Raw genomic sequence first — 26,966 nt, forward strand, 5'->3', positions numbered from 1 at the left:
AGAAAAAAATCATAAGAAATACAACAGTAAACAAACATGGGAAAATGCTGAAACTTACTAGTAATCAATAAATGTAATAATGAAGTAATGTTTTTAGACTAGCAAAGATAACTTTATAACAATAGTATCTCATGCTGCTGAAGATATGATGAATCAACTCTAACAAATTACTGATGTTAATGTAAACTAATACAACCTACTGGAAATCAACTCAGCAATCTATATCAAGAGCCATATCCATTTTTAAACTCTGTCCTCATAACCACACTTCTGAGACTGCATCCTAAGAATCCTAATTACAGAAAAGAAAGTGTTATTCTCAAAGATTTTATCCCAGGATTATTTCTAATACAATAATAAGTATATGGGTAGATAATACAACATTAAACTGAAGAAGACTGTTAATTTTTCTAGTGACATGCAAAATGTATGATTAGAAAGTGAAACAAATGATAAAAAGTTGTATGTGGAGAACAAGTACAAATACATAAAAAACATGTATAAGAAAAAGACAATTATTAAGTGATTAAGACTGGAAGGAAACAATGGAAAGCCAGCAGTGTATTAGGATGTTAAGATTATGGGTACTTCTTTTCTACTTAAAAACTTTTCAGTATTGTGGTTATCTTTATATTGAAAATAAATAATAAAAACCTCCAACAGTAACTGTATCAAGTCAAAATAAGGCAGGGCAAAAGATTCCAGAAACTATACCCACACTATGGTTTGATGCTTGCTACTCACAATGATGAAGAATTGTCAACAAGCTTAAATTTATCCTTCTGCTTTTTAAGAAGGTGTAAAAAAATAGTTTAGCAAGGTTTTAGTGAAAATGCTTAAAAGTTATGGTACTTAAGTGGTTAAGTTTTAGTTATGGAAAAGTGATGCATTTGCAACAACCTTTTCCCAGATTATGTCATTAAAATGGGTAGACACAAACAAGAAGTGCTGGGGAGGGTGTGGAGAAAAGGGAATGCTACTACACTGTTGGTGGGAATGTAAATTGGCGCAACCACTGTGGAAAACAGTATGGAGATTCGCAGAAAACTAAAAATAGAATTACCATTTGATCCAACAATCCCACTCCTGGGCATCCATCCACAGAAAACCATGACTCAAAAAGACTCATGTACTCCAATGTTCATTGCAGCACTATATACAACAGCCAAGACACAGAAACAACCTAAATGTCCATCAACAGAGGAGTGGATGAAGAAGATGTGGTACATATACACAATGGAATATTACTCAGCCATTAAAAGGAAAGAAAGAAAGGCATTTGCAGCAACATGGATGGACCTAGAAATTACCATGCTAAGTGAAGTCAGTCAAACAATGAGAGACTGACATCAAATGCTATCACTTACATGTGGAATCTAAGAAAAGGACACAATGAACTTCTCTGCAGAACAGATACTGACTCACAAACCTTGAAAAACTTATGGTTTCCAAATGAAACAGGCTGCAGGGTGGGAGGATGCAATGAGGATATGGGATGGAAATGCTATAAAATTTGGTTATGATGATTGTTGTACAACAATAAATATAATAAAATTCATTGAGTAATAAAAAAATGGGTAGACAATGGTATGAAGATAGTATTGAAATAAAAGTAACTATAGCAAGGGGAAAAAAAAGATTCAACTTTTAGAAAGCAAAAGAACTATACAAAAAGATTACACGATAAAATAGTAAATGAAAACTGTTCAGGATTAAGAATATAGAATTAAAAATTGTTTTATGATCCCAGAGAACTAGTCTCAGAGAAAGGCCATCCTGAAAATTAGAACAGAGGTTTTACTGTTCATTATATAATGGGAATTATTCATAGATTCTACACTTGCGATTAGTTTATTATGGTGTTAATACCTTATATGTATGGAAATAATCTTTAATAATGCTATAATAACATATTAACATTAAGACATTTGAAGATACACAGAAATAGTAAGACTACTACAAAATTTAAAATACCAAAATTTTTAATATAAAAATATTGCAAGCATCTCCTATCAATTTCTTAATTTTTCAAAACATCAAAGCATATTTTGGAAGTAGCATTTAAGAAAAAAGTCAACAGTATAATTAAACTATAATTAACTTTAAGATAGAAATCCAACAAAAATGTAAAAGCCAAAAGCAAATTAAAATGAATTTTAGCTTAGAAAAGAGGGTCTAGTCTCCTAAAAGTTCTGGAGACTTCTGTACTAGTAAGTTCTATTGATTCCTTCAATAATAACAATAAATATTTTCAGCAAAAATTATTTACTAATGAATAAGACATTTTTGACTGCAGAAATAAATGAACATCACAAGTTAAATTTGTCATTTAGCATACGCTGAACTTTAAAAGGTTGGAGTTACAGTACTTTTCATTTTACTAGTTATTTGTATCAATATACTATTCTACTCTCTTAAAATAAATCATAAACCATTTAAGTAATTTAAAGTTAAGATCTTTGGAAAACAGTAAATGAAAACTGTTCATTTAAGATAAAAAAATTATATCAGAATCTTCAATAGATTCTTCTTAACCTATTTCTCTTCCTAAAGAAGTTAATGTAATAATAACTAAGATGGGGTGGGAAAAAATATGCTTATAAATTACCATAACTTGACACTAATGGTATAGCTCTGTGTCTATTAAGTTTGAGTTAGACATCATCCATGATCATATATGTATAACTGGTAGGCACAGGAGTCTAACAAACTGCCTCAAAATTACACATTATTTCTATTATACTAAACTGATTCTTAGAAAAATAAATTCATTTATTATGAAACAAATTTTTCCTAAGTCATTTTCATGGAGTAGGACTGGGGAAACAGAAAGCAAAATCTTTGTCTTAAGTCACATAATATTTCAATTTTAAGGAAAAAAAGCCATACAGCCACTAATGTCTAGTAGTTAATAAAATATAGTCTCCAGTCAGTCAGTCTTCATTACACATTCTTATAGGAGTAACATGCATATTCTAGAAGGAAGAAACTCCAGAAATTAAATCAATAAGCCAACAATTACTTGGCATTTGTATGTACTGGATTTTATAGCTGGAAACTCCAAATACAATAAAAGTCTGGAAAGAGAGGGATGAACTAGGAAATTCCTAAGATTCCACAATGAACTTCTTTGCAGAACAGATACTGACTCACAGACTTTGAAAAACATGGTTTCCAATTGAGACAGGTTGGGCGGTGGGAGGATGCAATGAGGGTTTGGGATAGAAATGATGTAAAATTTGGTTGTGATGATTGCTGTACACATATAAACATAATAAAATTAATTTTAAAAAAGGAGAAAAAGTCAACGATTTAATATGTGGCTAGGTATTTAATGAATTTGACTTAAAAGCATTTGAGATGTACAGGAGTTTGTCTTTTTCAAACAAATGATGATTCCCAAATGATAATTTTATCTGAAATCACAATTTTGTCCATTGCTGAGCAATTTAAACTCTACTAGAATCTCATTGGAGTGTGAACGTGTAGATTCTGCTATACAAATAAAAAATTCCTGCTATGTACCTGATCAGCAAGTACACCACCAACACAAAAAGCCTCTAGCCCACTAGGATGTAAAGTTAAAAAAGAGCTAGGGTTTTTATTAAAGCCTTTTCCTTTTTATGCCTCAGCTTTTTATTTTTCTATTGGTTCTTAAGCTTCCCCATCAAATTTCTACATTAAAGCCTAAACTACTATTGCACTCTCTTGATTCTGAACTTACATTTTTCACACTAAGACAAGACTCCAGAAAAATCTCCTACCTGTACAGTTTCTCCATTGTTTCATCCTTGGCTTATGGTGGGAGTGGTGGCAGGGGAGGGAAGGATATTTCAAAAGGTGACACAGACACTTAAATCCCTCAGCCAGTGTAACTTCATGGGGCTTTACGACAAACAGCCTCCTACCACAGTCTTCTGTGCCGTGACAAGCCAAATAACACCAGGAAAAAAGGGGTGTCAGACATCTGCATGAAGAATTGGATGGAGAATCCTTTCCAAATCATTTACACTCATTTGGTTCCCAATTTATAAAGCAACTAAAGACCATGTTCCTTTCACCTTCTAGAAGTAAAACTTTTAGTCAGTGATGAGACTGGCCATATTCTACATACACAAGCCAGCCTTACTTTTGTTTACACATGCTACTGAAATTCTCCAAGCCTGCAGAGAAACTTGTACTCAACTCAATTGTTCAAGTATAGTTCTGGGACTACGTAAACTACCTGAGTGAGAGTTTCATACCACTTGATTCTTTCAGCAAATACTTGGGCTCCTATGAAAGGGCACAGTACTATGCCAGGCTTAGTCATTTCTTATAAAAGTCATATTCAATAGTAAGAACAATCTTTAGTTGAAAATTAGTTGAAAATGTTACACACGAAAAAATGTTTGTCGTAGTCTTTACCCATTATCTTCCCAAAATTATGTAACAGAAAACTGTGTAAAATATTACTAAACTAAAATTCCAATGCAACATTCCAATTCTTGCTCTGGAGCACTTGTAGTTTCAACGATTCATTGTTTAATGCCCTTTTGTCCTAAATTAAATCTCTTAGTATTTTCTTCTAAAGGTTTGACAAGTAGTATTTTATGAGATGAAACAAACTCTTCTTGAAACAGATCAGGACTCTTTAGTCCATGACCATATAATGCCAACTAAACTTTACTACAAAATAATTAACCCAAGTACTTTATTTTACCTTTTTAAAAGTTCAGCACCAATAACTCCAAAAACATATCATTTATGTCTAAGTCTGGTAAATTTTACATATAAAGTTTAAATATCTTCACTTTTCTTGTTCTTCATTCTATCCTAACACTCATCAAGGTGACTATTACACTCTGATCCACCATAAACAAAGAATTATAACCCATATATAGAAATTTAAAATTATCCTTTTAATATAAGAATCACTGCCTCAGATGTATATATTTACCCATTTCAAATAAGGAATTTCAGACGTTTCCATGAAATACATGGGAGGCACTGTCGAACAGCGCTTAAGAGTACAAACCCTGGAGTTCCTTGGCTTTACTTTGAGTCCTTGCTCTGTCACTTATTAGTCATAGAGAGAATAATTAACCTATGATCTATCTATAAAGTGAGATAATTAATAGTATATCTATCTCATGGGGTCGTTGAAAGGATTAAATGGCAGTCTCAATAAATATACTTCTCTTTGTCTAAAAAAGATGACAACAATGAAAAGTAATACAAAATCCTAGACTGGATCCCGTACTGGAAGAAAAAAATTTATAAAGGATGTTACTGGGACAAGTGAGAAAACTGTAATAGATAGTGATTGTAAAAAACTAAATTCTCTGAATTTGGTAACTATATGTAGTTTCAGGAAAAAAAAATCCTGGCTTTTAAGATATACATAGCTATGAAGGGACAAGATATATGCAATCTACTCTCAAATGATCAAAAAATAGTAATTATACGGCGGGGAGAATGTGGTAAAATGTTAAAAATCGGTGGATCCATATAAAGTGTATATGGGAATTTTCTCAATTATTCTCACAGCTTTTCTCTAAGTTTAAAATTATTTTAAAATACCTTAAAAAACCAGCTTTGACTCTGTTTATCCTCCACTACTACTCAATTTCTCCACTCCCTTTCATTCACAGAAACATCTTGAAAGTTGTATACAGCCAACATCTCCCCCTCTCCACTCCACTCCACTGAGACTGAGATTTTCTTGCTGCCAAACCCGATGATTTCCTCTTGGCCTCATCTTAACTTCTCCACACTGCTGAAAACAGGCAATGGCTTTTTCACCTCAGCCTGTGCCATCATATCTCCCTGGTTTTCCTTTTATTTCACTGGCTGCTCTTTTTCAGTCTCCCTTGCTGGCTCCCCCATCCCTAAATATCCTAGGCACCTTTCTCAGTCTACATAATCTCATCCAGTTTGTGCCACTGAATAGCTCTCTGAGTTCCACACTCGAGTATCCAACTTTTGTGTGTGTGTGTGTGCGCACGTGTGCGCACGCGTGCGCACGCTTTTTAGGGCCACACCCACAGCATATGGAAGTTCCCAGGCTAGGGGTGGAATTGGAGCTGCAGCCGCAGGCCTAGACTACAGCCACAGCAATGCAGGATCCAAGCCTTGTCTGTGGCCTACACTACAGTTCATGGGAATGCCAGATCCTTAACCCAATGAGGGAGGCCAGGGAATGAACCCACATCCTCATGGGTCTTAGTTGGGTTAATTAACCACTAAGCCACGAAGCGAACTCCCCCAACGTTTTCTAAGACATATTCACTTGTTTGCTAAATGGGTATCTCACACTTGGCTGGCTAAAACAGAACTTTTGCTTCTTCTGCCCCTCCCACTCAAATCCGTTCCTCCTCCTGCTATCTATTACCACTAAATGCCACTAGAACAAAGACAAAGCAGCAAAAATGATCAAGTTAAAACTGCAATTAAATCATGTCTTCTCCCCATTAAAACCTTCCAATAATTTCTCAACACACATAAAAGTACAACCTCTTACTCTTACCACAGCCTACAAAATCGTACCTCATGTGGGCTCCTGTCTATCTCTGCCAACTAATCTCCTAGCAGACTCTGTCCTCTTTTTTCACTATGTTCCACATTGGTTTTCTTGCAGTTCCCTGATGATGTTACACTTTTTCCTACTCTAGAGTCTTACTTTTGCTTGTTCTTTCCTCAAATACTCATGCTGCCTACTCTTCATCATTCAGACTGCTGGCCAAATATGACCTTTAAAAAAGGCAATGTTCTCTTTCCTCTCTCTCCACTCCATTAGTCTCTACTTCTTCTCATTGCTTTAGTTAGTACCTATTTTTCCCCTTCTCTACATTAACAGAATCTTTAAATGAAAAATTAACGTTATTGCTTCTTATTATATTAAAAAGTAAATACAGATGAAAATTCATGCTTCCTTCAAGTATCTCTCCTAATCCTGACCTCCTCCAAATATTCACTTGATGTGTATCCTTATAGAGCTGTTTATTGTGCATTTAAAAACATGTTTCTGTCAAAACGGTTTTATTTCCATTCTATAAGAAGTCATTCAAAATAAGCCTTAACTTTCCTACTCATTATATATGGCTCTATTAGATCACTAACTGCAGTACAGTTTACTGATAAACACAACTTATAAATTTACACTATTACAAGCAATTCATTCATTGAACAAATATTTATGGAGTATCTACTATATTCTCGACACTGTTCTAGTTGCTGCATACAGAACAATAAAACAATGATTTTTGACCTCGTGGAGCTTACATTCTTGTGGGAGGAGAAAGACAACAAACAGAATATTTAATGCTAATCTCTCGGCAAGGGCCCAGACAAATATTCTGGACTTTGCAGACCATGTTCAGGCCAAATACTAAGAAGACATCTGTTGTATATTCTTTGTTTTTTGTTTTACAACCCTTAAAAAATGTTCTTAGCTCACAGACTGTACAAAAATGGGTCACAGAACAATGGAGCTCTAGCTTGCTGCCCCCTGATACAGTGTGCTAGACAGATAGATGGTGGTATGTGTTATGTACAAAGTGAAGAGGAATCCGGGGTAAGGGCGATGGAAGGGGCAAGATGCACTATTAAACAGGGTGTTTAGAGAATGTGAGATCTGAGCAAAAACCTCGAGGTAAGGCCAGTGAGCAAGGAGGGAGAGTGGTAGTAGGGAATGAGGTCAGGGAGGTAAGGAGAAAGAGGAATGGGTTGGGCAGATTATGCAGAGCTCTTTAAACTATTCTAAGAACTAGATTTTCTCTGAATGAAAGGGGGAACTTTGGATATAGAAGTGACAGGGACTATCTTAAGCTGTAAAAGGTTTGCTCTGACGACCACAGCGCAGGAAGACTGCTGGGATGGGACAGGATACAACAGGGAGAACAGGTAATAACCTATTCAAGCAATCCAAAGAGATATGATGGTAGTGGCTTAGACCAGGGTGGTGGTAGTGGAGAGGGTGAAGCATGGTAAGATTCTGGATGTATTTTGATGATACAGAAAGAAAAGTTGTCCTGAAGGAATGAATTTAATGATAGTCTTTAATGGATTTAAACATTTAAAGAAAAAACAAAATCAAGATTTAAAGAAAAAGCAAAGCAATTCCAGTATTTTTTAGCCGAGGTACTCGGAGGATGGAGTTGCCACTGACAGACTGAAACGGAGAAGTCTATGGGTGGAGCAGGTACTGGCGAGGAAGCTTAGGAGTTCAATTTTGGATGAGCTAAGTTTGAGGTCTATTATTAGACATTTAGGTAGATGCTGAATAGACAGCTGAACATAGTAAGAATAAGGGAGAGAAAGTAAAGGTTTAAATTTGGGCATTGCTAGCATTTAGATGGCATTTTTTAAAGCCATGAGACTGAAGGAGATTATCAACAATGTGAGCACAGACTCAAAAAACAAGAACAAGGACTGAGCCCTGGGGCTTTCCAACAAGAGGTCTGTGAGAGAAAGGCAAAGGAGAATTTGAATGAGCCAGCACTGAGGGAGGAGGTTAGGTATTCTGCAAAGCAAAGAAGAAAGTGTTTCAATAGTAAGAGAAACAGCTCTGCCAAGTGTTGCTGTGATGGCGCATCGAAGTTCCCAAGCTAGGGGTTGATTCCGAGCTGTAGCTGCCAGCCTGCTTCACAGCTCACAGCAATGCCGGATCCTTAACCCACTGAGTGGGGTCATGGATCGAACCAGCATCCTCATGGATATTAGTTGGGTTCGTAACCGCTGAGCCACAAATGGAAACTCCCTTTTATTTATTTTTTTTAAGATGAGAGAAATAACAGCTTATCTGTTTGCTGAAAGAAATAATCCAATAAAAAAAAAGAAGATGTGGAAGGACAGAAGCTGAAGCTATGTCCTTGAGCAGATGATAGAAGAAAGGATGGGATCCAGTACAAAAGCAGACACAAGAGTACAAAACAGTTCATCTATGGTAACAAGTAGAAAGATAGCATGTAATGACACAGACGCTGGTCGGTGTGTGGGGCGATGGGAATGTGTGGAAGTTTTCTGATTGCTTCAGTTTTCTTAACAAAACAGGAAGCAAGGGCATGAACTGAAAGTGAGAATAGGAAAAGACATATTGGAAGTTTGAAGAAGATATGAAACAGTTATTGAGGAAAGTAGGAAAGTGAACAGACTAGGAAAATACAGTACAATCAACAGTCAGCATTAACAACTCACGTGAGGTATGTTGTCATGTGTGGTTGCGTGTTTTCTTTCAGCCACACTAAGGTACATAGGAGCACGTACAAAGAAAGTGCAGAGCTGATTTTAACCAGAGTGTCATTCTACTACACAAAAAGAGGTGGAGCTATCCAATGGAGTGGGTTAACACGGAATGTAAACTGTAGGAAAGGAAGCAAAAACATCTGGGGAGTGAGTAGCGGAAAGAGTAATAGGATCAATGAATTGGTGATTCCACTGGGGTCAAGAGAAGGTTGGGGCTGAGATACTAACTAGAGGGAGAGAACTACTAAAACAGGAAGCGTGGTCACAGAGAAGAACACACGAGATGGCAGCCATAGAGGGATTGCATTTACTAACAGTGCAAGAGGTTATGACATTGGAAGTGAGTGACTAAGACAGAGTAGATGGGAAGAACACTGGAGGAAAGACCACGCCTATTCTTTTTAATTTCAATATAAAAACTGAGATGCTAGTACAGAGAGGGGCAACAAGCCTGGAACTAAAATAATTGAGAAATGAGGAGGAATGACCTGAAAGTTAGTGGCTGCTAGCAATCATGAAGGCTCGTAGTTACGTAATCTGATGACACAACCCCAAACTGAGGATTTTTAGGGAAAAGCAAAGAAGAACAGCAGCTAGGTTAAGACTGGATTTATGGATGATGAACTGTAAATTCCAGAGGGCACAGTAGAAGAATATGAAGAGTTGAGAAGAGAAGAGATTTCAAATTAAGAGGAGATAAATATAGACCCTTTTATGATTAGGAGATGAAAGGTGGTCTGGAGGTTCTGTGGCTACTGAAAAAGATATCCTCAAGCACATATGATTCCTGATATACCCATGTTTCTCTAAGAAACAAACTGCTTACATCAAAAATGTTTTTACTTTAAAATGGCTGTACTGATTTATTTGATGTTTGAGTTTTTCTACAACCTTATCAATATACACTAGCAAATATTTATCATTTTTGCCAATGTGATGGGTAAAAAAAAAACAATTCATTTTTTTACTTTTGCATTTCCCTGTTGGTGGGGCTAAGCATTATCATGTTTATTGGCTAGCTGTTATTTCCTCTTCTGTGAATTTGCTCATTTAAGAAACAGAGTTCTCTTATTAGTTTATAACACCTAAAAATACCTATTTTTCTATTTGATTCTGCTCTTAATGATTCACACAAATCAACATTGCAAATTTCTTGTTTCAAATCTTTCAATGGCTTGGAGTTTCTGCTGTGGCACAGTGGGAGTTCCTGCTATGGCACAGTGACTTCAGTAGCTCAGGTTGGTGCAGAGGTACAGACTCAATCCTTGGCCCAGCGCAGTGGGTTAAGGATCCAGCAGTGTCACAGCTGTGATGCAGGTTGCAGCTTAGATTCAATCCTTGGCCTGGGAACTTCCTTCCATATGTCTCAAGTGCGGCCGTAAGAACAAACAAACAAACAAAAACACAATATTAGGTGGCTCATGCTCAGGCAACACAAAGCTTAGTAGGTATCTCTTACTGAAATCCTTCTACTACATACTAGAGATTCTCTACTTAGAAGCCCACAGATCAAATCTGGTCATACCTATGTTTCCACATTGTTTATGACTGCTTTTGCACTACAATGGCTGAGTTGGTTTGGCCTATAGAACAGAAATATTAATTGTAGGGTCCTTCACAGAAATAATTTGTGAACTTCTCTATGCTTTTTAGGGCTCCTAAACTTCTCAGTTTCAAGAACACAGTAGGTCTTTATCTTAGCTGACACTCTCTGAAGTATTGTTCCTACTCCTCCTAAATGCCCAAGCCATTTCTCCCACTCTTACAGAATCTATTACAATTATAGCCCTCCTGGGTGTCTTCTCAGATTTATATCATAAAAACTGTACCTACACTTCACTGCACTCTTTTGTTTACAAATCTCTCTCTACCCTGATACCTAAATCTCTTGAAGGGACAATCTCAGCACTAAAATGCTTACTGAATGAATAAACAGCACACGAAGTCCTTCATAATTTGCCATCATTCTCATCATTTTCCTATGTTCTTGCTAAAATAAACATTTTCATTTTTTACACTTCGTTATTTTTCAAAAACATTATTTCTAATGCCAGTATAATGACCAATGTTTTATATTCATTTATTCACAATTTTGGTGGATACCACCATTCCCTAATCATTTATTTGTAGAGTTCACAATTTGCTAAAGTATTTCTCTCTCCTAATTTGTTCCCTAGTAAAGACAAAAGTAACGGAATCTTCATCTTTCTGGGTCTTTTCTTCTATGGTAGACACTCTTGCATCTGAGGATTCAGGGACTTCACTGATAATACTTTTACTAATGGCTTCAGATGCTTCAAAGTCAATTATAAAACACAACTCAAAATTTTTTTTTTGGCTTTAGTTTTTCGGTATAAAATTTATCTCACACACCTGTTGGTAGTCTCCTTAACTAGAACACCTCAATTTTTTTTTTCTTATTTTTCTATTAAGACTTTATTTTTCTTTGCCAGGGATTTCACTAAACATAGTTTTCAATTTAGTTATTTAATGAGCCTTTGTCACTTCTCTTAACACCCAAATTTGATGGATTTGTTTTTTTCTCCTCTATTTGTGTTGAGGTCATTACTAAGAGTGTTTCTCCCACAAACACTTGCTGTAATCATTTTAGAAACCAGCTTTATATATTCATTACCAATTACATTTCATCCAGGTAAGGAGGGTTTTTTTTTTTTTTTTTTCCCTTTTAAAAATATACGTGGACAGTTAAGCTCTGGCTTAACTTTGTAATTTACTCATTCATTACTTCCAGCTCAGTTTCACTATCTTAATAATGTGGTCTATGAACTACCGTTAACAGTTTCACTGCTATAGTGAATTATAAGACTCATAAGATTTTGTTATTGATTAAGGTATACATTATAAGATTCTGAATATGTCTACCACATAAAACTTTACAAACAGGGAGTTCCCGTCGTGGCTCAGTGGTGAACGAATCCGACTAGGAACCATGAGGTTGCGGTGTAGGTCCCTGGCCTCACTCAGTGGGTTAAGGATCCAGCGTTGTGTGAGCTGCGGTGTTGGTCGCCGACCTGGCTTGGATCTGGCGTTGCTGTGGCTGTGGCGTAGGCCAGCGGCTACAGCTCTGATTAGCCCCCTAGCCTGGGAACCTCCATATGCTGCAGGTGCGGCCCTAGAAAAGACAAAAAGACTAAGGAAAAAAAAAGTTTAGGAACAAAAGAGTATGAGTTTTTGTTTGTTTTTTGGCCACACCCATGGCACATGGAAGTTCCTGGGTCAGAGACTGAATCCCAGCCACAGCTGCAATCTACACCATAGCTGTTGAAGATGCTGGTTCCTTAACCCACTGTGCCTGGCTGGGGAGCAAACCCATCCACCACAGGGATAATGCCAGATCCTTAACGTGGGAACTCCCTTTTTTCTTTCTTTTTCTTTTTTTTTTAAGTTTTATAATCAGGCAAATCTAGGTTCAAATCTATCCTTGAACACTCTTGAGTTCTTGGGCAAAGTACTTAGCCTATCTATACTTCAGTTCTCCAATCAGTAAAATAGAAGTAACTTCCTATAAAGAAACCTATAAGGTAACCCTATAAAGTAAGACAGGGCTATGATAATGAGCATAACAATGTATGCTTAATGCCTACAAATGAGGTCTAGTGTACAAAAAAAAAGTTAATTCACTTTCTCTTCCCTCCTGTCTCAAGTAATAAGGGCAATAAATACTGTGCTCCTCAATTTAAGTCCATTATTAAATTCTGTTAAATAAAAGCACTTTTACAATATGGACCATGAGATCTGGATGTTTGTATACTCTGACCCAACATTTTCAACTTGGGAAATCTTATAGAAATAAACTAAATCACAGAAATTGTTTTACATTCAAGGATGTTCACTGCAGTGTTTTTTATAACTTCAAACAAACAAAAAGAAACCTACTGTCCAACAGTAAAATGTTTAATTATGAGAAATTCACAAAAATATCATGCAGTCATTTAAAAAGATGCTGCCAAATAATTTAAGAGCATGAGAGAATGTTTATGGTGCTAGGTGAAAAAAGCAGGGATGAGAAATTCTCATATTCAAGTCTCAACTGTGGAAAACTCAAATAAGCTGAGAAAAAATATTGGAAGGAAATGTATCAAAGGGTTTACAGTAATTATCTCCTGGTCCTGATATTAGTGATTATTATTTCGTGGTTGTTTTCTAAGATACCAATGTCAATGATCATGACAATGATGATGATAACAGGTGTTATTATTTATTAAGTATTTACTATATGCCAGGCCCAGTTCTAAAGAACTTATTATATTAACTCATTTAATCCTCATAAGATGAGGAAATTGAGGCATAGTGAGGTTAAGTAATTTGCTCAAGGTTACAGTTAATTATGGAAGGTGTCCAGGTTTGAATCCAAGGAAGTCTGACTCTGGAGTTCCTAACTGCTATTCCACACTGAAAAGACTTGCTTTGTTTCACAATTTTAACTATTAAAAAGGCATATGTCAATTCAAATCCTGTGATCTTTCATCTATCAGATTTATTTCAGCTTTTTTTCAGTTCTGAGTTTAAACACTGGCTCTGCCATCAGGTGCCATTTTGGAATAAGACATAGCCCCCATTCCTGTAAAGATTCACAGCTGCATTCCTATTTCCCGTTCGGGGATCTCATTTAACCACTGAAACTCTGGAACTCTTTAACATTCTCATTTATTACACCTACTGACAGTACTTCAAAGAACTCTAGTAAGGGGATCTTGGAGCAACCACACTTGGCTTCTAGAAACCACATTAACACCAATCCATGTAATTACAAATCTACTGTTATAACCTTTGCAAACATCTGTCTTCCATTGTAAAGTTCTTACCCCCTGCAACCCAGGAGACCCCTCTTACCTGCCAACACACACCAATTATCTACCACAGCACTAACTGAATGGAACTAAGAAAGATTTCCAACACTTGGGGGATTCAACTGTCTCTGATGCTTTTGCAAGGTGGTATTATTCTCCACTGTTTTTAAAAACTTCATCAGTTAATCAATTTTCTTTTCTCAGCTTTGTCACCCTTTTGCTGGTAAACCAAACTATTTTTTAGGAATAAGATCTTTTCAGCACCAATATGTACTCAAATATCAATTCCAGGAAAATATATTCATAATTTATACCCTGGGCAATAAAAATAACTCCCACTTACTGCTGTGTTCTTCTCTGCAGTTTATATTTGATATATTTATTGCATTACATATGTCACTTGGCTTGGCTTCCTTTATAACCAAACTCCTTTTCTTAAAAACAGTATCTGCAGAATCCAACATGGTTAAATGCAAGCAATTCTTCTAAACATAGCACATTTATATTTCAATGCAGTTCTTTTACAGTATTTAGAAAAATTGAGTTTATGAGATGGCTTTAACATTATACAAAGAAGAAAAACTAGTCATAAAAACAATGAATACAATAACAGGTGTTGATAAAGGAAATATTTACAGCCAGCGTCATATATATTTTTACCAAGATCTTATTCTGCTCACAACATATAATGATAATAAGCTTGATTACCTTAAAAATAGTTTTATAGATATTTCAGTGGAAGGAATTTAATAATTCCCTGTATATTTACAAGACAATGTAATCACATCAAGGCTGATCTGGTGGCGGTCCTTTTTAGGAAAAAGAAAATGGAGCACTAATAGTTCTTTAGGTTCGCATTAAATTAGGTAAAGTAAACATCATACTGCCAAACTGTTATGCATTTATGTATTGCATAAGCTGGGAAGTAAAACAGAAATCTGCACTTTCAAGCTCATATTTTTCTTTTGCAGTTGCAAGTTTTCAACTTGGCAGAGCAATTCTCTAAGAAGCACGGGGCGCAGGACAGGGTAAAAGTGGGAAACAGAATGTTTCTAAAAAACTGAATCCGCCCCTGATTGACTCATATAACTTATTTATCATTCTACTATGAAAGATCTGATTAAACAAAAAAACTTAAGATGCAAAAAGAACTTCTGTTATCCTAAAAATAGGCATGTCAGCACAGCCATTTTACAACCTTACATTCAAATACCTACTACAAGATTCAACTTGTACTTTAAAAACATCTTTCAAGTTTAAAAAAAAAAAAAGCACTCTTCATACATTCATCGTCAAAATCAATTTGCGGATAGTCTCCAACTTTAAATTTCTGTATTTTTAACTGCTGAAGGGCAGACTTGATTAGTAATTGTTAAGATAACGGACTTAAACTATAAGCAATCCTTGCAAACTCCAGCTGATTTTTAAAATCAGGAAAAATAACTGGCAATTGTTCTTAAAGGAAAAAGGCCACTCCCAAAACAGGTTGATTGGGGTAGCGGGTCCGCTTTTCAGTAGCAGTTCCCTGTTGCGTGTTCGCGTGGGTGAAGTACAAAAGGGTAGAGGCGCAAAAAACAAAAAACAAAAAAAACCCAATAAACAAAAAATAGAAACCCACGCAAACCCCTCACAGTTACAAACATTAAAATTACGTAAACATGCTGTGAGGCCGTGAGGCCCCAAAGGAGAACAATCGCCTGGAGAAAGCGACCAGGCAGCTAAGTGTGGAGGCCATGGAGGGTGCTGACCCGGGACACCCGGGCAGAGGGGCCGACGGGGACAAAGACCAGGCATCCCGGGCGGCGCCCCACAGTGCCCAGAACCGGCGGGAAGCAGTTGTTGTGGGGCAGCGACTGCGGCACCCAGGGCCCTGAAACGCCGCGGTTTAATGGTCGGGAGCAAAAGCTCCCCGGGGAACCGACCCTCTTCCTGGCGCCCCTAACGGTTTCAGGCTCCGACCTCAAACACCTGAAGAGCCGCCCGCCGCCCGCCCCTTATCCGTATCCCGAAGGACGTCCGGGCCGCAGCTGTTGGGCTCAGAACCGCGACGCAGCAGCCGCCGGGCTCCAAACGGCCGGGCTGACATCGGGAAGGCAGCCGGTCCACTGCCTCTCCCCGTGGCGCGTCAAGGAGCTTCCCAACAGCTTACCTCCTCTCCCGCCCTCTAGTCCGGGACCGCGAACCCTCACGCCACCTACCCGGTCCCACACCATCCCAGAGGCCTCCGGCGTTCAGACCCTCTGCCGAAGCGGCGCTGCCTCCTGTCCCGGGCCTGAAATGGCTGCGGAACAAAGAGAATCTGGGCTTCGGCGAGCGCCGGTCCGATTGGACAGGGGGCGGGGCTCGCCGCGGGAATGTTCGGCGGCGGTCGCCTTGGCAACGGCAGTCAGGCTGGGAAAACCGCGGTCTCGGCCTGCGGGGCCTACGGACCTACGCCCGGCGGCGCGTGGCAGCGGTTTCTAAGTCTGCGCTGCGGCCTCGGGCCTGGGCCTGCTGCCGGGCTCCAGCTCGCGCCCCCTGCAGCCGGCGTGCCGGCCGCAGCCTCCGGCTCACGGGAGGAGCCGCCGCGGACGCTGCTCTGCGCTGTGAGGCCTCGACCAAAATGGCCCTGTAAGTGTGGCTCCCTAGGGCTGTCGAAGGCCCTCCTGGCACGACGACCCTCCTCTAGCCTAAATTCCATACCTCAGGACCACCTCCAAAGTGACAGCCTTGCTCTGGGAGCCTATTTCACACTGAACACGCCGCATGTCCCACAAAAATACAGTTCCATCGTCGCTGGTAAAAAGCAGAAATGGCTTCAATGGATAGAGAGTGGACGGCTGCCCGCTAATATTGCAGGATAGGCTTTTGAGGTATGCTGTGTCTAACATATCAACTGCTCTGTAGGGAAAATTAAATGACTTTGAAAATTAGGTTTTACGTCTCCGGGTGTGTATTCAAATTGGAGAAGTTTCTTGCTCTTGGAAATAACAACTACTCCTCTCCGTAACCAGCCATCATGAGAAATTAAAATGGCTTATTTTCTGAACAGAAAATAATTCAAAATGGAGAGGTAGACGTTTTTTAGAGTAATTCATAATAATGGAAGTGAATAGATAAATATCAGTTCTCTTCCCCGACATTATTCTTATAAATACATTTACTATATGAAAATTTTAAATTCGCATAGCTACATCATTATTTCCTAAGGTGATGATGCCGCTGATAGTCTTCCTCCCATGGTCAGTGTGTGTAAAAATACCGGTAGTCTTGACTGACTTTCCAACTTGCAAGTGCTATATCTATTATGTTTTGAAAATGTGTAGTGGTTGTTGCCTTCCAGGAGTATTCTAGATAAAATTATAGCACCAATACAAGAAAGTGTTTTTTATACTAAGACATCTTGTTAATAACTGTTAATTATTTTCATTTACCACAATCATTTTACAAAAGAACTACTTAAATTTTGGGTCTAGAAGGACCATTTCTATCATTAGGGAATTGAACATAGCAAAAAAAATATTTAAAATAACTAAAATGTTCATAAATATGATTTCAACATTTTCTAATGTTAATTCGATAGCAATTGAATACAAAAATGTACAGCAAAAAGAGGCTTCCCAAATAGGAGTGGATTACCAAGAAAAAAAATTAATGTAAACCTTCCTAAATGGGAGTTTAGTATAACTGAAGGGATATTTATCTAGAATATGTGTATTTATCCAAATAACAAACAGGGTTTAAATTTAGCATTTGAAAAGTTCCATCATGGTATAGGGAGCCTTGTTCTGTACAAATTGGGAGGTGTGTGGTATCTTCAACTTTACTGAAGAAAAATGACAAGAATACTTTGTAAATGTATAAGATTAGCAAATAATGACAGATGTAAAGAACTACTGATTAAGCCATTAGTAAGAAATTCACCTGATTAATTGTTTGGAAATCATTGAAATGAATTGATGAAAAGCAAGTATTATTTAGTGTATGTAAGAGGATTTATTGGCCAAAATCTTTTGAAAGAAAAAATATTGATTACCAAATGTTTTGAAATCGAGAGGCAAATTAAATAACCATTCTTTTATAAAATTTAAATGAAAGTGAATTAAAATTTTAATATAAATCTGCATTGAATAAAGAAATACTTAGACATGAAGACTTTTTATCTTCTAGGTTAAATTAAAAACATCATGTTTTAAACAGTAAGTCTTCTTAACATTAACAAAGACTTATTAACACAGCTTATTTTATTTTACATTTCCTGTTATTTCTTTCCTCTTGGCACAGTTAGCACATGCGATAGCAGCTACCCTGTTGTTTTCTCTTTATATCCAAATACAGTACAGCAGGGCTCATGTGGTAAAACTTTGAAGAACTGACAGTGTTTTTAATGACATACTGAAATTTAAAATAGTAAATAAACTTTGAGTGTAACCTCAAAACCTACTACAGATATCTTATATTTAAAATTTTTTATTAAAATTTATTTCTTAGGTAAAAAAAACAAATGGACCAAGATAAAACTCAAAAAATGTTAGAAGTTACAAAATAGCATTAAGAGAGAAAATATAGTATAAGCTTTCACCTTGGAAGGAGGAGATGCTTATTCTGTCCGATGTAGATTGTCAAAACAAGCATGAAGCTGGGAGGCAGAGGGCCTATCTGCAGACGCTGGCTTTACCACTAGTGAACACTTTTCAGTTCCGTCTCAGTCTTTCTGAGCTTCACTTTCTTTGTCTTAAATAGGATTAAATAAGATAAAGTATATTAGGAGCTCATTAGTAGAGTGCCTGGCAGATAGAGGGCAATAAAAGATAGTATTACTAGGTATTATACATATAAAAGAGCAGATATTTGAGAAGGAGGAATGGTTATTTTTTTTAAAAGGTCTGGAAATCCAAAAGGTTACATAAATATCTTTAATAGTCAATTATTATGAGTATATAGAAACTCAGTAAGAGAAGTGAAATAATCTATTAGACACTGGCAAGCTTCTAACACAGACTACTTCTGAGAAATGTTTCCATTTTATACTTCTAGAAAGATGTGGAAATTCTCATTATATCCTTAAACACTAGGCAGTTTAAGGAATTGCCTTCCATTGAAATATCCTCAGAATGGCATTAAGGGAAAAACATTTTAAAAAGTAATCATTTAGAGAAATTTAATTCAAATATTGGAAGAGCACAGCTGTGGTAAATATTCAGAAATGTGTGAATAATCTATAGGCACTTCTCATTTAAAGCAAACCCTATATATAGTTTTAACGTACAGAAAAGACACACAGGGGAATTATTATTACCTGTGAAAGGGTTAACTTCAAAGTTCCTTTAACTATTAATATCTCCTAGTGATTAAAATATGATTCTATTTATAAAAAAGTCTACTTAGAGTCCTGCTTCTGGGAGGATGGAGTAGACCTACTTTTCCCGCTTTGTCTCACTAAGTACAGCTAAAAACCTTGAACCTTACACATAAAGCCAACATGATACTCTAAAAGGTGGAAAAAAGACAGACCAGCTAAGGCCCTGGAAACCCAAGGAACACAGTAATTTTCCTGGATTGTTTTTTGTTTCTTTGGAGTGTTTGTTTGTTGGTTTGTTTTGCCTCATTTGTCCCATATTTGAAAGTGAGGAAGCTGGCAACCTGGATATGCCAATAGTGCAGACAAAAAAAGCCCCCCCCCCCAATATTATTCTCTTTAGCTGAGTGACCAGTAAAGGGGCAGTGTAGCAGACAGAAAACTTTTAGACAGTAACTCCTATACTCCAGACAAAAGCTATGAAAAAAATTTGTGACCCCACCCCCCACCCCACTCATGCCCTGAAGGTCTGGTGGAGAGCCTAGACTTCCATCCTCACTAGGTGATGAAGTGCCCCAACTTCCCCTCCCCGCTTCTGGTGTCAGAGAAAGTTAATTAAGGAGGCAGGGCTTTCATCCCCATTAGCCAGTAATAAGAAGCTTCCCATCTTGAATGTCACTGGAGGCCAAGTGGAGAACTTGGTCTTCTCCCTCAACCTGGCAGTCAAGAGGTAGTGCCTGCTCCCCACCTCCACCTCCTCTTGCAGTGCTATGTCAGAAAAACCAGCTAAAACAAAAGATTTAAGTAAGATCTAAAATCTCATGATACCCCAAATGTCTAGATTTCAATTAAAAATGAATTATCGTAGCAAGAACCAGGAAGATTTCTCAAACCTAATATAAAAAAGGCAATTAGTGATAAAAACAGAATGATAAGAGATGTTAGAATATCTGACAAAGCAGATGTAAAATGCTCAGTGAGCAACTTGAAACAAAAAAATAGAAATCTCAGCAAAGTAATAGATGATATAAGAACCAAATTGAAATTTTAGAACTAAAAATTATAATAATCCAAATAAAAACCTAAGTGGATAGGCTTAACAACACAGTGGAGGGGTAGAAGGAAAGAATCAGTGAACTCGTAGATAGAACAGTAGAAATTACCCAATCTAATGATAGAAAATAGATTTAAAAAAAATGGACATAGTCTCATGGAGTTGAGTGATTATCTAACATTTGTGTCAAAAGATTTAACATTCATATATCATCAGAGCCCTGGAAGAAGAAAGAAGGTGAGGCTAAAAATACTCAAATAATGGCTGAAAACTTCTGAAATTTGACAAAAGACATAAACCTACAGATTTAAGAAGCTGGGCAAATTTTCAACAAAGTTGCCCAAACAACTAAATGAGGGAAAGATGGTTTTTCAATATATAGTGCTGGGAAAGCTGAGTGTCTACATGCAACAGAATAAAATTGGAGCCCTCCCTAATACCACATACAAAAATTAACTCAAAATGGATCGTAGAACTCATTGTAAGAGCTAAAACTGTAAAATTCTTAAAAGAAAACATGTTAGTAAATCTTTGTGACTTCAGTTAGGAAAAGACTTCTTAGATAGGACACCAAAAGCACAAACAACAAAAGAAAATACTTGATAAATTGGACTTGATCAAAATTTAAAACTTTGGTCCTTCAAAGAACTCCATCAAGAGAGAAAGTGAAAAGACTACCCTCAGAATGGGAAAAATATTTGCAAATCACATATCTGATAGGAGACTTTTTCTGGAATAAAGAACTCATACATCTCAATAATTGAAAGACAAATAATCTAATTAGAAATGGGCAAAGGATCTGTATTTATGTTTCTATAAATAAGATATACAAATTGCCAATAGCATTTGAAAAGATACTCAACATGAAATGCACAGCAAAACAATGAGACACCACTTCATACTCTTTAAGATAGCTATGGTAAGAAGCACGGATAATAATAATTATTGCTGAGCATGTGGAGAAATTGGAACTCTCATCCATTGCTGAGGGCAGAGGGCTTGTAAAATGCTGCAGCTGGAAAACAGTTTGGATCTCTTCAATTAAACATAGAGTTACCACATCTGGAGTTCCCGTTGTGGCTCAGCACGTTAAGAACCCAACATAGTGTGTATGAGGATGCAGGTTCAATCCCTGGCCTCACTCAGTGAGTTAAGGATCTGGCATTGCTGCAAACTGTGGCATAGGTTGCAGATGCAGTTTGGATCTGGTGTTGCTGTGGCTATGGTGTGGACTACGACCCCCAGCCCAGGAACTTCCATATGTCACAGGTGTGGCCGTAAACAAACAAACAAACAAACAAACAGAAACATAGAATTCATCAGCAATTCCACTTCTAATGGAGATGAAAACATATATCTGCACAAACCTTGTGCGCAAATGTTCATAGCAGCATTATTCAAAAGCAGTTCAAATGTCCATCAATTTAATGAATAAAATTTAGTATATCAATACCATGGACTATTAATTGGTATTAAAAAATGAATAAAGTACTAATACATGCTACAATTTGAATGAACCTTGAAAACATTTTGCCTAGTGAAAGAAGCCAATTATAGAAGACCACATATTGTATGATTTCACTTATATGAAATAATGAGAATAGGCAAATTCACAGAGACAGAAAGTAGATTAGTGGCTTATGAGGATTGTAAGGGGGAAGTAGAGTGACTACAAATATGCATCAGGTTTCTTTTTGGGATGATGAAAGCAGTCTAAAATTAGATAGTGGAGGTTGCACAACCTTCTGAATATGCTATAAAGCACTTTACAGTAAACTTTTAAAAGGTGAATTTTATGGTATATAAATTGTATCTCAGGAAAGCTGTTACTTTTTTAAAAAATTAAGGAGGCAAGTGAAACCCAAATAGGATTAACTCCCCAAAAAATCCATGCCAAAACACATAGTTCAACCTCCAAAAACTTAAAGGAAAAACCCCTGAAAGCAGGGAGCAAGAAATAATGCCTTTCGTAAAGGGTAATTTGAATGACAGTGAATTTCACATTAGAAACCAAGGAGGCCAAAAGGAAATAATACTGTGTTTCAAGCGTTGAAAGAAAAGAACTATCAACCCAGAATCCTATATTGAGCAAAAATACCTTTTTAGGAATGCAGGGAAAATCATGACATTCTCAGATGAAGGAAAACTCAGAGATCTTGTCACTAGCATACTTTTTCTAAAAGAATAGCTAAAAGGAAGTATTCTAAACAGAAAGGAAATTATAAAAGAAGGAATATAGGAACATTGGGAAGAAAAAACAGGATAAGTAAAAATATGGGTAAGTATAATAGGTTTCCCTTCTTCCTCTTCAGTCTTCTAACTTATGTTTGATGGTTGAAGCAAAAATTATAACGTTGTCTTATGTGATTCTAAATGTATGTAAGGAAAATATTTAAGACATAGTATTAAATGGAGAAAGTAAAGAGACATAAAAAAGGGAGATAAGTTTTCTACACTTCACCTGAACTGGTAAAATGACAATATCTGTATACTGAGATGAGTTACACATACGTAAAATATGTTTGTATCATATATAATTGTATGTAACTTATAAATATATAAAATATAATACCTAAAGCAACTGGCAAGAAAAACTTTATAAAGAGATACTCTAAAAAACATTATAGACAAATCAATGTAGAATTCAAGAAAAAAATGTGTGAGTAACCCACAGAAAGGCAGGAAAAATACAAATTAATAAATAGAATATACCATAAAACACTTAACAGAAAACAAGAAATAAAATGATAGTGCTAAATTATTAATTACATTAAACATAAATGGTGTGAAAACATCATTGTATTTTGTTTGGAAGACCCAAAATTATGACCCAAATATATGCTGTCTACAAGAAGCTCACTTCAAATATGATATAAAGTTGAAAGTAAAAGGAAATAAGAGCAGAAATCACTAAAATTGAAAATAGAAAAACAATAAGGCAAATCAATGGAAAAAGCTGCTTAGGGGGAAAAAATCCATACAATTGACAAATGTCTAGCAATACTGAAAAAGAAAGAAGACACAAATTACCAAAAACTCAGGATGAAACATGGGATATCACTACAGACCCTGCAGAAATCAGAAGGATGACAAAGGAATATGAACAACTCTGCACACATACATTTGAGAGCTTAGGTGAAATGTGCCAGTTCCTTGAAAAGTTTTAAATACCATAACTCACCAACATGAAATAGATAATTTGACTACCCTGTAACTATTAAGGAAGTTAAATTCATAATTTAAAAACTCCTCCCCAAGGAAATCTTCAGGCCCAGATGGTTTCACTGGAGAGCTTTACCAAACATTTAAAGAATTACTACCAGTTTTACATTATCTTTTTGAGAAAAAGAGAAGAGGTGGAAATACTTCCCAACTCATTTTGTGTAACTACTGTTACCCTGATACCAAAACCAAAGATAATTAAAAAACCCTACAAACAAGTATCTCTTATAGATTCAAACATAAACTCAACATAGACTCAAAAATTCTTCTTCTTCTTTTTTTTTTTTTTTGTCTTTTGTCTCTTTTTAGAGCTGCACTTGTGGGACATGGCACATGGAGGTTCCCAGGCTAGGGGTCGAACGGGAGCTGAAGCCGCCAGCCTATGCCAGAGCCATAGCAACACCAGATCCGAGCTGTGTCTGCATCCTACACCACAGCTCACTGCACGCTGGATCCTTAACCCACTGAGCAAGGCCAGGGATGGAACCCACAATCTCATGGTTCCTAGTCGGATTCGTTTCCGCTGTGCCAAGACAGGAACTCTGACTCAAAAATTCTTAATGAAATGTTAGTAAATAAAATTCAGCATTGTATAAAAGAATTATGTACAGTGATCAGGTGGGGTTAATTCCAGGTATGCAAGGCTAATTCAGTGTTAACATCATTGGTTAACCAAGTTAACATCATTGGTCATCAAAGAAATACGAATTAAACCACGGGTGATGAGATATCACTAGACACCTATCTGAATGGCTAAAACTAAAACTAAAACTAACTAACTAACTAACTAAATAAATAAATAAGTGACAACACCAAAATCTAATGAGGACTCAAAAGAAACTGAATCACTTATACATAGCTGTTGGGAATATAAAATGGTACAGTCCCCTCTGAAAAACAGTTTGGCACTTTCTTAAAAGACTAAATGTATGGCTATGTATGACCCAATCATTGCACTCTTGAGCATTTATCCCAGAGAAGTGAAAATTTATTTTCACACAAAACCTGTCCATGTATTTTTGTAGCAGATTTATTTGTAATAGCCCCAAGTTGGAAACAACCCAGATGTTCTTCAATGGATGAATGGTTAATTAAACTGTCATTATCATGGAATACTACTCAGCAATTAAAAAACCCACAAACTATTGATACGCACAACAACTTGGATGAATCTTTAGAGAATGATGAATGAGAAAAGTCAATCCATGGTTTCTTTTAGCAAAGTCCATTCCCTCTGTTTGATTTCCCTCTAGCCTTCTCTAGCCTATATCTTTAATTTTTCCCCCTCCATTGGATGGAAAACTTCCAGAATTAAACTGGATGTGATTTTACTATTTATGAGAGTTGTGGGATTCTAAATTAAGAAAGAATGCAAGATGCCATCAAGTTCAAAAGTCTTTTTAGGGTTGGAGGGAGAATACATCTGCATATCCTAAAAGCCAAAGAGACACAATGTCCAATCAAGTCATTGACCAGAATAAAAGACGCAGACCTCAGTGAGTAGACTAGCGCTGCTTACTAAGTGGAGTTTGGGTGCCACAATAAGCAATTTGCCAAGTTGTGAAGAACCTATTGTAAACTATAAATAGGGCTCAGGATATTCCATCAGTGTTGCTGAGGAGATGCGAGTCAATGTCCTGGTTTAAAATTTCTGGCCATTATGCAGTCTCAAATAAGTTAAGAATGAAGTATATTAGTTAGGATTAGATTCAGCTGCAAGTGACAGAAAACACACTGGAAGAGTCATAATTCTCAGAGCTATGGGCTCCTCCATCTTGCTACTTTTCCATTCTTAGTATGAAGCTCCTTTTTCATGGTCCAATATGGATTCTCAGATTTCAGCTTGGCCATTTACAACCACATCGTAGCCATTGGTAAGGAGAAAAATAAGGAGGGGTGTATTTCCCTTTAAGAAAATTTCAAACAGCACTTGCACTTGTCATTAGCTAGAACTTTGTCACTTGTTGTTTGACACAAAATTAGCTTAGCATCTAGGCTTAACTCCACTCCCCCTAAAAAGTATGTTTTCCTCTCACTCCAGTCCAAGGCCTGACTCCCAGAAATTGGATTCTGTCACTCTTCTCAAAACATCTCCCATGGGCTCCAGCCATACTACCCCTCAAACATAATGAGCTCATCTCCACTTTAGGCTCTCTACACTTGCTGTTTCCTCAGCTGGACTGTTGTCCTTCCAGGACTTGACACAATGATCTCTCTTACCTCTTCAGATTTCAAGTAGTCTGCTAGATATTGTTTGACCACCCTATTAAACTTCTATCTTCTTACCATGCTTAATGTTATTTGTTGCATATATAAGTATCTAAAATCCTATTCTCTATTTTTTTGAGATTGTCCATTTCTTTCACTAAAATGTGGACTCCTTTAGAGCGAGAACTTTGTCTCTCTTACTAACAAGCATATCTGCAGCATGAAGAGCAATGTCAGGCATAAAAGAGGTACTCAATAGTTTGTAAGTGAATAAATGGGTGAATGGGATGACTAGCTTGGTGAAATATTAAGAGAATCTAACTCCCTGGCTTTGTTTCTATGCTCACTAAGCAACTTTCTGACTATGACTTAACTTCCCACATAGGTTTGTTTACTGGAAAAACAAACATTCTAATCATATTTGGACGTGGACTGCTATTTTGATTCTTATGCATGTGTTTCCCTGCATTTTGTTAATGGGAATTTGCTGCTGAAAGGCAGATTCGCTTTTGGGTTTAAAGTCTTTCCAGGTGACTTCTGATCTTGCCATGCACCTTCTTTTGAAACAGCATTGAGCACCCCCACCCTTGGATGGTGGTAACCCTATCAAAACACTATCAAGGCAAGGCCCTGCCTGTGTGAGTCCCTGACTAGGAAGACAGCTCTGCTCCCTTTTTGAAATAGTTCTATGTTTATTTTTATCTTCAACTTGTAAAACTTTTGAGGAACAAGTCTATCAGGGGACACATATTGCCAGTTTACCAATACTCCCCCTCCTTCTGTACCCTCCCAATACAACTTTAGTTTTCCTTTTACATATTTTAAAGAAGGAAGTTAACAGTAAAGCTTTAGTTCCAGGAATATCTAGATTCAAATCCTGGCTTTGTCATCTTGGTGATGTCAGTTGACCTTTCAAATCCTTGTTTTCCTCATTTTCTTGATGAAAATATTGGTTGTATTTGCTGTGCTTATAAGGGTTTTCTCATAGTGTCCAGCAAAAGGAAGAGGTCAAATAAATGCCAGCTATTTGGAATGAGTAGTAATTTTTGCCAGGTGAATTGAATATATACTGAATATGTGCTAATTATACTGACACTATTAATAGTATGACAGAGGAATGCAAACTTTTTTTTACTTTAAAGATGTTTATGTTTTGAGTGTTTGTGTT

At 36.8% G+C, this 26,966-nt stretch overlaps 2 protein-coding genes across 3 annotated transcripts in view; one reads left to right on the top strand and one right to left on the bottom strand.

Moving 5' to 3' along the window:
• The window catches only part of TNPO1 (transportin 1), a 97,429-nt gene extending 81,056 nt beyond the window's left edge, over nucleotides 1-16,373 (bottom strand). For both annotated transcript variants that reach the window (XM_047792534.1, XM_047792361.1), the window contains exon 1: nucleotides 16,235-16,373. In XM_047792534.1, coding sequence (XP_047648490.1) covers nucleotides 16,235-16,249 — 15 coding nt within the window. In that variant the 5' untranslated portion in view covers nucleotides 16,250-16,373. The remainder of the gene's footprint in view (nucleotides 1-16,234) is intronic.
• Nucleotides 16,374-16,466: 93 nt separating this feature from the next.
• ZNF366 (zinc finger protein 366) overlaps nucleotides 16,467-26,966 on the top strand; it is a 343,082-nt gene continuing 332,582 nt past the window's right edge. Inside the window, exon 1 of the mRNA XM_047792838.1 lies at nucleotides 16,467-16,888. The gene's annotated coding sequence lies outside the window, so the exon portion shown is untranslated. The remainder of the gene's footprint in view (nucleotides 16,889-26,966) is intronic.

The sequence above is a fragment of the Phacochoerus africanus genome, chromosome 1 (assembly GCF_016906955.1).
Source record: "Phacochoerus africanus isolate WHEZ1 chromosome 1, ROS_Pafr_v1, whole genome shotgun sequence".
Lineage (NCBI taxonomy): Eukaryota > Metazoa > Chordata > Mammalia > Artiodactyla > Suidae > Phacochoerus > Phacochoerus africanus.